Here is a 12910-nt window from a genome sequence, read left to right as displayed (position 1 = left end):
GACCTATACAATTTTTTTCTTTTTGATTTTTTACCTGGATTACTGAGATGCATCAGGACATGCCTCAACTTTAGTTTCTCAATATTAGGAGAAATAATAAACCAATGACATGGTTTTGTTATCAACATGGGGCCACCAAAGTTGAACATTTGCCCAGGACCCCCTCAGGTGGTTGGTGCAGCCCTGCAGATAACAGGCTGACCTGGTGAGAAGCAGACAGCTGTGTGTCCTACCTCCTCAGCCTCACAAACAGTAGTAACCAGATGAAGGGAGAATCAGGTTAAGCAGGCACTGGAGTTAAAAGTTTGTCGATTCATGACTGGTGAGCAGAAACATTTTTTTAAAGTTACAATTAAACATTAAACTGAGTTATTTTAGCTGTTTGTTTGTTTGTTTGTTTGTTTGTTTAGACCAGCTGCTGCTGCTGCTGGCTGTTGGTCTGTCTGTAGGTCTGCTGCTGCCAAGCCTGATGACGATGATGATGATGTGCTGCCTGAGGAGGAAGAAGAACCAGCAGAATCAGTACCAGGAGCTTCTCTCCTCGGTGCCATCGGTGCCGTCGTGTTCTGCTCCTGTGATCCTGGTGACTCAGGGCTCCTGGACCTCGTAAACCACCACAAACATTTCTATCAAAATATACATCAAGATGATTGATATGTTGTTCAGTTTTAAAATGATCAGGTTGTATTAATCAACATGACCCGTCTTTTTTATTTATGTGTGAATGTAGATTAAAGTTTACTCAAATAAAAAGAAAGTCAACACTGAGGTTTTGCTACAAACACTCAGCTCAGAAGAGTCATTTGATGTTTTGTGTGTCTAAGGCCCACTGACGTCCCTTTCACTTTACCCCCTCGCTTCATCCCACAAAATGTTGGAGAGCTGACGACGGATGAGGGCGTGGAGAAAAAGGAGGAGGAGGGGATGAAGGTGGACACCAGGAGGGATATTTTGGCTCATCGTGGGTCTCTTTCTGTGAGAAGTAGGTCATTACTGCTGTTTTTTATTAATTAACTAATTTTTTCATAGCTCTGATAAGATTTTTTATTTGACAGCTAATCCAGACAACTAAAACTAGATTTAAAATAATAATTCTGCTATTAATTTGTAGCCATCATTACATTGAGAAATTATGACAGTCCTGAATATAAGATGAATGTAGTCATGGTTTCTTGTTTTTATTGGTTTTAATACCAACAACAAAAAGAATTAAAGGTTTAAGTATTCTAGCTGGGTTCTAGGGTTTTTCTAGCTCACATGTGTCAAACTCAAGGTCCGTGGGTCAAATGTGGCCTGTCACAACTTTTAATGGGACCCCTCAAGAACTTCAAAGATGTATTAATGTTTTAAAATAAGTGTACACCGCTTTGAAGCCAGCCATAAACTACATTTCTCTCAATGCATGTTGATTATTTTACATGCAAAATGACACCACCCTACCACTAACTGGGGGTTTCAAAGTTGCTGGCAAAATTCGCCWCRTAAAATCTCCATTTCACTGCATTTTCACCTGCTACGTTTGCTGCAGCCCATTTGCACTGGCAAGAGGGAATTTCCAATTTATAAATCATAATTTTAAACGGGAACCCTCCTCCAGTGAAAATTCCCAGTTGGAATGTGGGAGAGTTTAGAATTTAAGATGGCAGCTACACACCACAACTCTACATGGAGTAAAACTCTTTTACTTTTAACAGTGTTTCTGTATTATTTATTTCACATTTTGTTGTACATGTAGTACTTTTCAGTGTTTATAAGTAGACATGTTAAAACACTGTTTCTGTGTAGGAAATACCACATAGAGCTCAATTATTATTTGCCAATTAGGAATGTGATGTTTCGTTAGACAAGAAACGTTGAAATTAATTACATCTGGTCATTTGAGGCCCACCATAACGCTCACATGGCCCTCGAAGAAGATTAGTTTGACACCCCTGTTCTAGCTGATCCATCAGTTTGTCTTTATCTGATTTCATCCATTTGAAAGCCAGAGTTTGACAAAACGTTACAGCAATTCTCAAAGTGACAGCTGAGGTTGGACCAGCTGTTTCTCCAAGTCATAAATGATGTGAATCCCCTTTTAAATCCTGACACCATCACCTTCATTTCTCACTTTCTTCAGCTTGGTACCCAGTCGGATCGGTGTTGGCCGGCCTGTACACCGTAACCCCCCTGGGCGAGGTGGTGGCGCCCCCTCCTGGCATGGCCACGCGTCTCTGCTTCTCCGTGGAATACCGACACAGCAGCGAGCAGCTCATGGTCTCCCTGCTCCGCCTCGGTAACCTGCCGCCTCATTTCCACAGCAACGTGACGCTGGTGGAGCTCCGCCTCCTTCCTGATGACCGGAGGCCCCGCCAGGCGAAGGCCCGGGGGACAGGGCCCGACCCAGAGTTCTGCGATTGCTTGATTTTTCAGGCACGTGTTTAAATCTGCAGCTTTGTGTGAGGAATCTAGATGTGATATTTGTTGTGTTTAATCCCATGAAGCTTAAAAAATAATTAAGTCCTCTGGACGGGTTTTTCTTTAATGAAACGTTTTGTCTCTCCTCCAAAAGACTTCTTCAGTCTGATGAGTTTCAGGTGAACTCAGCCTTATAAGCACTGCCTCCACATGGACAAACAGGTTAGTCACATGCAAGAGAGGGCCATCGCCTAACAATAGCCTTGATTAGCTCCATTGTTCATAGAGGGTCATGTGCCCCATCACCTGACTTATTGGTTTGGACGCTGTGGTTATTTGGTGTCGTGTATGTAGTGAATGCAAGCAGGGGCTCAACGTCCCCTTGTTTTTGTCTCTCTTTCCCTCTTTGTGTTGGTATCGTTGGGGCCCTGATTCACACATTTTGCTCACAGGGGGTTGAGTCATACTTGCAATAACAGCATTGTAGGAGGAGGACAACTGGACACGAAGGCCTCCACCTCTGTTTAATGGTGGACAGTTTTTCTTCACAAAGATGGCTTCCTTTACTCCTCTCTCAAACCAACGTTCCTCTCTATCAAGGATGAGAACATCTTCATCACTGAAAGAGTGACCGCTGGCCTGTAGATGAGTGTTAACTGCAGAGTCCTGACCTGATGATGTAGTTCGTCTGTGCTGGCTCATTCTTTGAACAGTGGCTGTTTTGTTTCCCCAATGTATGACTGATCACAGTCCTCCTGACACTTAACAGCATAMACTATATTACTCTGTTTTTTGCAGGGGAACTGGATCTTTGGGGTGAACTAATCTTTGTCGTAATGTGTTTTGGGGTTTGAAAGCCACTGGGACGTCATGTTTAGAGAATAAACATCTCAGTTTCTCTGAAACTCCCGCCACATATGTAATGACGACTGGTTTGTGTCTGGRTTTAGGGTCTTCATTTTCAGCTGGTTGTTGGCTGGAATCCATTTTGGGTTTCTTGTCTGCTTTCAGAAAAGCCCAGTCAGGATAACCACACTGCTCCAGGGCCTGTCTTGTGTGTGATTTCTCTTTCTCCCTGGCTCCTGGGTTTGTAGGGACACTGTCTGCTCTGTGGTACAGAGTCCTGATGACTCCTAACGTGTGTTCCAGTGGGTGATGAGAATCAAAACGCAAATACTGGTCTGTATGGGTGGGTTTGCGATACACATCAGTTTCCAACCGTCCTCCATCAGAGACATCACAGCCCAGGAACACCAACCTGCCTTCTTTTACATCCTCTCGTGTGAACTTTATATACAGTATTTATCCACAGATTTGATGTGATCAGTGAAATGTTGGACTTCCTGGGATTTMATTTKAACCCAGGTGTCATCAACATACCTGAACCAATGGCTCGGTTGTGTCCCTGTAAAGGACATCAGAGCTCTCTTTCCACCTCTTCCATGTACAGGTTTGCAACATTAGGAGAAACTGAGGAGTCCCTAGCACACCCATGTTTCTGCTTATAGTATTGCCCCCCATATGTGAAGTAGGTTGACTCCAGGCACAGTTTCAGGAGTTGGCACAGTTCTGTGGAAAGTGGTTCTGCTGCTGAGAGTGGTGTCTGATTTTAATCTTACACAGACCACATCCACCGCCTCATCAACAGGAACGCACGTAAAGAGTGATGTGACATCAAAGGAGACCATAGTTTCGTCCATCTCCATGATGACATCACTAGTCCAAAGAAGAACCTGTCCAGAGGACTTACTTATTTTTTGTTTTGATTTTTCTACCTTGATTACGGAGATGCATCAGGAGCTTATGAAGCTTAATTTAAATGTTAATTTTTATCTTTGTGTCCCACAGGTGTCAGCAGTGAGTGTGCTGAAGAGCACTCTGAGCGTGTGTGTGTTGAGTGTGGATAAACATGGTAAACGACACGCTGTGGGCAGAGTGTTGTTCCCTCTGGAAGGAGAGCTCGGTCAGGCTGGCAGAGTCCTCTGGAGAGACCTGGACCCGGAGGAGGCGACGCAGGTAAAACACAAGGGAATGCATGTCACCTGCTGCATTTCATGCTTGATAACAAAACTCTGGATWGTTCTGTCTGATTCTCTTYAGTGTTCAGAGCTGGGTGATGTGCAGGTCTCTCTGAGCTACAGTCCGTCTCTGCAGCGCCTCTCGGTGGCGGTCCTGAAGGCTCGAGGCCTCCAGCTGCTCACAGATTCAGGTTTTCAAGCTTTTCTTTTTTGATGTTCCTCCACAGCTGCAGCGATCAATCCAAGAGTTTAGTTCGGTTACACGTCTGTCTGTTTCTCCCAGGTGTGTGTGTCCAGGTGAGCTTACAGATACACACCCAGGCTGTGAAGACAAAGCGAAGCTGCGTGGTGACAGGTGGACAGGAGCACCTCTTCGACTACAGGGTGACTTTTAAACTGCGACCGCAGAGTTTGGACGAGTCCTGCCTGAGGTTTGAGCTCCAGCAGCCCAAAGATAACAGCTCAGGTTGGTTTATCTTCCACGTGTTTTGCTTCCAGTTGTCTGAAATAAACACACTAAAAAAATTTAATGAAGGTGAAGGTCAGTCGTTTTGCAGAAATCTGCTCTCCTCAGCTTGTTCATTTGCTTCTTGCAGAATCTCCATCCCTGCTGGGTGTGCTGGTTCTGGGTCCCTTCATGTATGCCAGGGGTCCTCAGCTGCAGCACTGGATGGACATGGTCAACGAGACACAGGAACCGGTCAAACTGTGGCACAGATTGAGCAGAGCCACATAAATCATAAGCCACATTCGTTCCTCGTAGACTCTAAATAACAAATTTTAAAAACCACTGAACAGTTTCCTGCAGGGCATCTAGAACTGCTCCGGTTTCCTCCCACAGTGTTAACACACTTTAAGAAGCCAAATATCTTCCTCAGAAGCTGGTTGGAAAAAAAATCAGGGCCTAAATGGGTCTTAAATTGCATCAGAATTAGTTTTCATGAAGATATAGTTCACATGTCAGAAACTAAATCTGTGATTTCTATTCTGTGGTTTTCTGTTGGGTTAAATTAAATAAATCTAAAAGCTTCTAAAATCGGTCATCTTGACATCTGGAGTGGTTCTTACACTGAATTAAACTTTTTTTCTTTACTCGTTTGATTCATTGTTTTGCATTATTTTTATGTCCTTTTTTACATGTAAAAAATCTGTCAGACGGGTATGGAGGACTGAATCTGACATAATTAGAAATAAAAGCAGAAATACATAAATGGCCCAATAAATAAATACACTTAAAATGCACCAATTAATTAATTAAATAGAAATGAGCAGAATCAGACAAGAGCACTGTGTTTTCTCTGTACTTCCTAGTTACATCCAGCAGGTGGCGCCGGTCTCCTTCAGCCCTCAGTGCGCAGCCGCAGTTTGAGCCGCAGAGCGAGCAASAGGAAGCTAACAACTGTAAAGATATGAAGTTGGACACGAGTTTTTAACATTTTATCTGACTTATCAACATGAAAATAAATGAAAATACTTTACTGGAGGGACCGAGGGTTGTGTTGGTTCCTTACAATGAAGAACACGTTCCAAGGTAATTCTAAATCTGCTCTAAACACATTTACTTTAACCTACACGTATTTGTTTTGGGGCTAAAGACATTTTTTTTAGAGAAACGTCACGAATTTCTGTTATTTTAATAACTCAAAAACACTATTTGTGTTGCAGCTGATGGGTTTGGAGTTCATCTTTTTCAGTTTGTGGTTATAAAAGTATAATTTGATATTAATTTGAATAAAATAAAAAATATTTAAATAAAATCCGTCTTTTTTTCCTACTAAGAAATCTTAAATGCTGTATTTTAGAACAAGATAATAGCTAAACAAATGCCACCCTGGTCCTTTGTTTCTATCTACCCACCCACATTTTGTTTCATGGTCCATTTCAGCTCACGCACACGAATTATCTTACATTTTCATGCAGTATGTTATTATTTGTTGAATAATTGTTTTAGTTATAAGGAGTTAAACACAGTTCCTTTAACTGGAAATCAAACACTATATAGTTATTTTACACCTGAATGTCTTCAGTTTGTGTTGTGCTGTTTTCTACAGGTATCACGAGTGGATGAAGTCTCCTGAGCTGCAGCAGCTGACCGCTTCAGAGCCGCTCAGCCTGGAACAAGAGTACGACATGCAGAGGAGCTGGAGAGAGGATAACGACAGTACGGATTCATCGGTTTTCACTCAACACACAAAAAAATAATGTTTATAGAGCTACAAACCATCCAGTATTACACACAAACAGAAATGATTCATCACTGTTGCAGATTTCAGTCAAATATGCACGAAGGGTTAGAAATATGTTTTATGCCACTACCTTCCCAGAGTGCACGTTCATCATTTTGGACAARCAGCAGTGGGCGGATCCCAGTGTCGAGGAGGAGCAGTGCATGGTGGGAGACGTCAACATCTTTCTGACCGACCCCACAGACCCGTCTGTAGCAGAGCTGGAGATCATGATAGCAGGTGACTGACAACTTTCTCAAGCTTGTTTGTCAACCAGCTACAGTGACGAAGACATGTTGACATTCAGTGTCTTTTTTTTTTTCTTTAACAGAGCCAAGTTACAGAGGCAGAGGCTTTGGGAAGGAGGTGACGAGCATGATGATGTGTTACGGTGAGGAGTTAGAGGTTTTGTTAGTTAATGTTGCACATTGACCAGATGTGTTGTGTTATTCACAAAAAGGAGAAAAGTTGTTGAAGCCCCTTTGAAATGATTATTTTCTTGCTGTTGATAAAGGAATAACTCTAGAATGTCAGGAAAAATAATTCAAATAAGCTCGATGTAGAAAATTACAACGAAAATGGTCATTAATAAATGAATTTACTCTCAAATCATCACATTTCAGCTTTCTTACTTTGTGACTAAAATGTTCTTGTTGTGACAAAATCTACAAGTTGCATTTTAATAACTTAAAACCTACGATAACCTTTATTTTTTTGCTCATTGTGAAACAAAAATCTAGTTAAAAATAAGGCGTTAGTGGAAAATAAACTTGGTCACTATCGTGTCCAATATCTCATACAGCAGGGCTTTTCAACTAAATTGCTCCGGGGGCCACAGTTACTGCAGACAAACAGCTCAGGGGCCAAACATCCAGCAATTAAAGTCAGTATGTAAATAAACCAAGTATTACACAGTTCTGTTACCTTTGAAATATTTTATTTTGCTGCATTTAATCATGAATACAACATACAGATCCCTATGTAATAAAAGTAGTGATAATAAAACAATATCAAAAACAAAAATAATACATCATGCTTCCTATTTAACACAAATATTATTTTGACATCTCTGACTTGCCAAATTTTTAAACCAATTTTATTTTCACTTTCATAGTTTTATCTTCAACTGCTTGTAGTTTTAACTGTCTTTGGTTTTTACTACCTTTTAGTCACAGTTTTAACTTTTGTGTGGATACTACACATCTATGTGTAACTAAAAGAACTTATAGTAATTAAAGTAGAGATCYGGGGGTTTKGGCTTAAGAGATTAATTACCTAATTGGTGGGCCAAACTTTGGCCACTCACGGGCCGGATGAGGCCCCCCGGGCCGCCAGTTGAATAGCCCTGTCTTACAACTTTCAATCATGTTCTACCACCGTGAAGCAAACTCTATAAATGATCATTTGTGTGTTGTTTTTATTTATTTACCAGGAGTCAACAAACTCGGAGTCAAAAAGTTTCAAGCCAAAATTGGTCTGGACAACCAGGTCAGCGTCACCATGTTCAAGAAGCTGCACTTCCAAGAGGTCCGAAGGAGACACCATCTCTYTGCACGAGTAGGTTCGAGCCTCGAACGCGAATCCGACGAATCACAGCTGCCGTTTCTGCGCAGGTGTCTGTGTGCAGCGTGTTCAAAGAGGTGACCCTGGAGCTGACCGTGGACGAGTCCGTTYGGACCAAGCTGCAGGACGATGCGGCGCACGTGAAGGAGAGAGACTACAGACAGGCGTGCAGCAGGAGACGTGAACTGTTTTCCACACTGATGCYGTTCTGAGCTGCTCCACATGCAGCAGCTCAGTCTGAGGAAAACTCCACTCTTCAGTCGGAGGACTTAAGACAAGCATGGACAATAGAGTTTTTATTTGAAATGTTTTAAATTGCACATTCTTTTGCACACTATGTAATAAAAATGTTTCATCAGGTTTATCTCTTGGATAAAAAAAAATGCAACATTGTCATATTTCTTGCAGTGGCAGAGGCGTTTATTAAAGCTGCTGGTGTTTGAGCACGAACAAAGCTGAAGGAGAAACAAAGCTGGAAATGCATTTCTTTCTTTCTTTTTTAAAAGAAACTAAGATGAATATGTTGGAGTTTGAAGCGCTGGTTGATCACAAAAGGTTTAGGAGTTAATTTCCACATTCCAGAAAACACATTATTATAATCTCAACAAGCAAGACCTCCTTAAAGGAAGATTATTTTTGATTTTTCTTTTAGTCACATCAGAAGAAAACATTTTGATGTTTAACTTAATGTGGTAGATTTGAATCTTTCCAAAATTTTAATGAATCTGTAGATAAATTTAACATAAAAGGAAAAATACACAACCCACTGCCCCCCTCCAGTTAGCCTTACCTGAAGTTTAGTTTGAGCAATCTGAAAAATCAGACATTTTACAAATTGCAAGTATGTAAAGTCTGATTGAAAAATAAACCATTAAAATTTAAAACTAGTTAAAATGGATCTCTTTCTTGTTTTAGCTTTTTTTTTCAGGCCTCTTAAATTTTAATCAGTGAAAATACAAAAATTCACAATAAAAATACCATTAACACTCAAAGCCATGATCGTTACAGAACTTTGAGCAGGAAAATAAGGTTTGTTGTTCGTAAACAAAAAGAAAAAAAAAACACTTTCTAAATTAATTTGGCAAAATACGTGCCCGTTAGTTTATTTACCRCTTGGTAAAACCAACTCACTTATCCATACCTGACTTATTAACTGTACTTGTTGGAGGATGGTGAAGGACATCACTCATACCGCTTTCTGCAACACTTCACAGAATATTTAACACAACCTGCTGATGCTGATGTAAAACAGCTGGACGTTTGCTGGTCAAAGTGTAAAACTGTCAACAGGGAGACGTCAAAGACCTGATTTCTTTTAAATTAGGCTGAAGTACAAATATAAGCGTGACAACGATTCCATAGGAATAACATCTCTCCCTGTACACTGTTTCAATATTTCTGCATGTCGACAGGAAAGTCCCAGACTTTTCACCTTAAAAGTCCTGCAAATCAGAGTTTTGTTCAGTTCTTAGATGTTTGTGTTGACTCGAGAAGTTCCTTGGCTGCAGACGACAGATTCTGCAGCAGCTGCCTRGCCACGCCCCCCTGCACTTTGGCCCAGGATAAGCCGTCGTTAACGGCGGCGTTGATCGGCGCACACACGTCCTCCTTCTGCAGGTCGGTCAGCCGGCAGGCRGCGGCGACGCCRGCCAATCCCAGCGTGAACAGGAGGAGGAGCTTCAACAGCAGGCCWATGAGGGAGCGTCTCGGTTTAGGGGACGGTTCCGCGATGACCTTTTTATTTCCTGAAACAAATAGGCGAGGTCAGAACATCTTTGGGCTGAAAGTGAAACTGTTTGTGAATAACAATAATAATAATAATAATAATACTAATGCTGCCCAAATCAAATTCTGGAAGTGGTCATTCAACTAGATCTGTTACAAAAGGACAACTGATATTACCAACTTTTAAAAACTGTTACGGCCAGAGGTCTTTCTTCTATGTTTATACTAAAGCATGGAATGACATTCCTCAAAACATAAAGTCCATTTCAAAACTACAGCCCTTTAAGAAGAATCTTGTCTGCCATCTGCTGGACACTTTTTGTTGTGCTCATATTCAGATGTCCTATTTTGCAAATGCTGCCTTCCTGAAATTTGGTATGCTTATTTGTCTTTGTGTCTATGGTGTATGATGATGTGATTGTGATGCTGTAATTCTGAGTGTTTTATGTGCTGCAGAACAGGAACCTGCTGTAAAACAGCAATTATGCTGAGTCAGGCTTGATTTTTAATTATCTTTTCCTGTTAAATAAATAAATCAATCAATCAAACCTCACCTGCAGCTTGTCCGTTCTTCTTCTTCCTTTCCTCATTCTTCTTCTTCTGTTGCTCCTGCGCAGCCACAGCTGCCATCTGAGCGTTGTACTCTTTCCTCCTCYTCTCCTTCTCCTCCGCCTTCTCCCGTTTACGAGCCTCCCTCTCTCTGGCCTCCCGCTCCCTCTGTTTCGCTTCCTTCTTCTTCTCCAACTCTGTTTGTTGACACAACAGCGAGTCATTAGAAAACATTTCTCTGAAAAAGCGACAGGTGCGAGGACCGAGTGAAACGGAACTGAAAAAGCAGTCAAAAAAAAGGCATTTGTTTACCCTTTTCTCTTAAAAGGCGCTTCTCTCGAGCCCGATCGACGTCTTCCTGAATCGCTCTCATGTGCTGCAGAACCTGAAAAAAAACAACAAAAAAAAAAACAAAACCCGCAGTTGTTTCAGTTTTGGAGGTTTCCGTTAAAAAAACAAACAAAATTTTTGGTTCATAACCGTATCACCTTCGAGGCACACTGTTTGCACTGCTTCTCATCCAGACAGTCTCCTGCAGCTTTGGCCAAGCCGGGCTCCAGAGGGTTATCTTTCAGATCGAGCCACTTTAGATTCTGAACAGAAAAAAAAAATGTATTAAATAAAAAAACGGACTCAAAAACTTCAGCCTGTTGGACGTGGAGCTGGACGGCATCACTCCTGATGTTACAGAAACTAAGTGCCCTGAACGTTCACTCACCCTGAGCTGAGAGAAGCTCACAGGCAGAACCACCAGCTTGTTGTTGTAAAGGTCCAGATGTTGAAGACTGACCAGGTTCCCAAGGTCATCTGGCAAACAGGTCAGCTGGTTTTTACTCAAGTCCAGCTTCACTAAGTGAGTCAGGCTGCAAAACTCTGGCTGCATAAAGAAAAAAAAGAACAGTAACAGAGATGCTTAATATTCTTTGTATCATAGCCACCGAAACAAGAAGAAAACAAGATAAAACTGTTGTGAGAGAAAATAAACTTAGTTTCAGAAAAAAAAAGCAAATATTACTCAAACCTAAACTTGTCCTGATTAAAATATTTCAGGGTGAAACTTTTGTTCTGTGTGCAAATTGACTAAAACTACAGTAAATGTAAGAAATGCATCATGTGTGTTTCCAATTAAACAACTTTGTTTAAAACAAACCAACATTTTTTTTTACTTTTATAACAATCCAAACTTGTTATATTTTAAAATGAGTTGCTTTAAAAGGTTGTCACTGCAATGTCATGAAGACTGGTCATTAAAATATCATATATTACAACATGTGGACAATTAAAAAAAATAGTAACAGCTGTATTAAAGACTTGTAAGCAACATTTGTGAATGATTGCCAACTACCGTGTGAGTTCGCTTACCTACAAAAACACAAGTCGTCACTAAAAATAGACAAACATTTAGTGAAAGACTTGACCACAATATTTTTTGTATTGATGTATTAAATAGAATTGACTAAGGCCAGCCTTAACCAACAATGTGACTCAAGCTTCCTTGAAGCTTTTTTGTAGATTTAGCAAAGTGCCTTGTTTACACTGAGTGCGTACCCACATTTCAGAATTACCTTTATGTCTAACATATGTGGGGAAAACGTGGAGTAAATGTTTTCAAACTGGAGAACTTTTTTATGTTATATGTGTATCTATAACAGGATACATTCTCATGTTTTAGTTTATTATGCTCATACAAATGTGTGTTTGATACTTACAGGAAGGGAGACAATGTTGTTACAAGACAAGTCCAACACAGTGGCTTTGGGGAATGAAGCCTGTCGGAAAATTAAAAACAATAAAAGCCATTTTATTATGAAAACACGTTGATATTTATTAATGTTTATAACATTAAATCGTAAAACTACATCAGCTGCAAGCTGTGACTGAATTTATGTGTATTTTTTTTTTTCTCAAAGACTTACCAACTCCTTGACTGGCACCTCACTGAGGTTACACAAACTCAGGTCCGCTTCATTCCCGCTGACTTTATCCTTCAAGTTCAACACTTTATTTTTACTCATTCTGCAGTCTGACAAAAAAACACAGACATGATGAGGACACCGATTTACAGCTGCCTCTTTAGCAAACAAGAAGCTCTTTAACTTCATATTTTTTATAATTTCTCACCTGTTTATAACTGAAGCCWAGCTCCGTTCAGGTTTCACTATCCGGCGGACAAAGAAACGAGTGGTTTGAGGGGTAAATCTGTAGAAAGTTGGTGTAAAAACTGTAACGTTGTGGCTTTTGGCAGCACTGACTCCCTGAATGAAAATCCACGTCACTGGTTGAGCAAAGACGTGGAGACGTCGAGGCGAAGCGCGCCGCCTGCAGGCAGGGAGGAGAAACTACACCCAAAACTGCACAAACATTTTACTGTTTTACCTGACATAAAAGTCTAGTTAAAAGTGGCTAGGAATTACTTAAAAGACGGTGTTGATA

The 12910-nt window shown here is 40.8% G+C and overlaps 3 protein-coding genes across 3 annotated transcripts; 2 read left to right on the top strand and 1 right to left on the bottom strand.

Annotated features, from left to right (window-relative positions):
• The first annotated feature begins 25 nt into the window (after positions 1–25).
• On the top strand, positions 26–5507 carry syt15 (synaptotagmin XV). Its single transcript, XM_014006967.1, has 8 exons — positions 26–322; positions 411–606; positions 825–982; positions 2120–2412; positions 4246–4413; positions 4498–4606; positions 4699–4881; positions 5012–5507. The coding sequence occupies exons 1-8, from the start codon at positions 316–318 to the stop codon at positions 5149–5151; spliced, it is 1254 nt and encodes a 417-aa protein (XP_013862421.1). The 5' UTR covers positions 26–315; the 3' UTR covers positions 5152–5507.
• A 130-nt stretch (positions 5508–5637) lies between these two features.
• Positions 5638–8567, top strand: nat9 (N-acetyltransferase 9). The gene is made up of 6 exons (XM_014007136.1): positions 5638–5946; positions 6467–6576; positions 6740–6880; positions 6972–7031; positions 8073–8167; positions 8254–8567. Exons 1-6 carry the CDS (start codon positions 5870–5872, stop codon positions 8413–8415), a joined length of 645 nt encoding a protein of 214 aa, XP_013862590.1. The 5' UTR covers positions 5638–5869; the 3' UTR covers positions 8416–8567.
• Positions 8568–8905: 338 nt separating this feature from the next.
• lrrc59 (leucine rich repeat containing 59) lies at positions 8906–12734 on the bottom strand. Its single transcript, XM_014007135.1, has 8 exons — positions 12599–12734; positions 12394–12500; positions 12187–12246; positions 11196–11354; positions 10966–11070; positions 10790–10862; positions 10483–10674; positions 8906–9948 (listed from the first exon to the last, which is right to left on the bottom strand). The coding sequence occupies exons 2-8, from the start codon at positions 12490–12492 to the stop codon at positions 9665–9667; spliced, it is 972 nt and encodes a 323-aa protein (XP_013862589.1). The 5' UTR covers positions 12493–12500; positions 12599–12734; the 3' UTR covers positions 8906–9664.
• Between the last annotated feature and the right edge of the window lie 176 nt (positions 12735–12910).

This window comes from Austrofundulus limnaeus, unplaced genomic scaffold (assembly GCF_001266775.1).
Source record: "Austrofundulus limnaeus strain Quisiro unplaced genomic scaffold, Austrofundulus_limnaeus-1.0 Scaffold39, whole genome shotgun sequence".
NCBI lineage: Eukaryota > Metazoa > Chordata > Actinopteri > Cyprinodontiformes > Rivulidae > Austrofundulus > Austrofundulus limnaeus.
This window is presented reverse-complemented; position numbering and strand designations above follow the sequence as displayed.

Bases quoted from the DNA above. Each gene is read 5' to 3' on its own strand.
- syt15 (XM_014006967.1), top strand. The intron at 983-2,119 runs GTAGGTCATTAC...CACTTTCTTCAG, and splicing joins TGGGTCTCTTTCTGTGAGAA to CTTGGTACCCAGTCGGATCG. The intron at 4,607-4,698 runs GTTTTCAAGCTT...TGTTTCTCCCAG, and splicing joins CCAGCTGCTCACAGATTCAG to GTGTGTGTGTCCAGGTGAGC.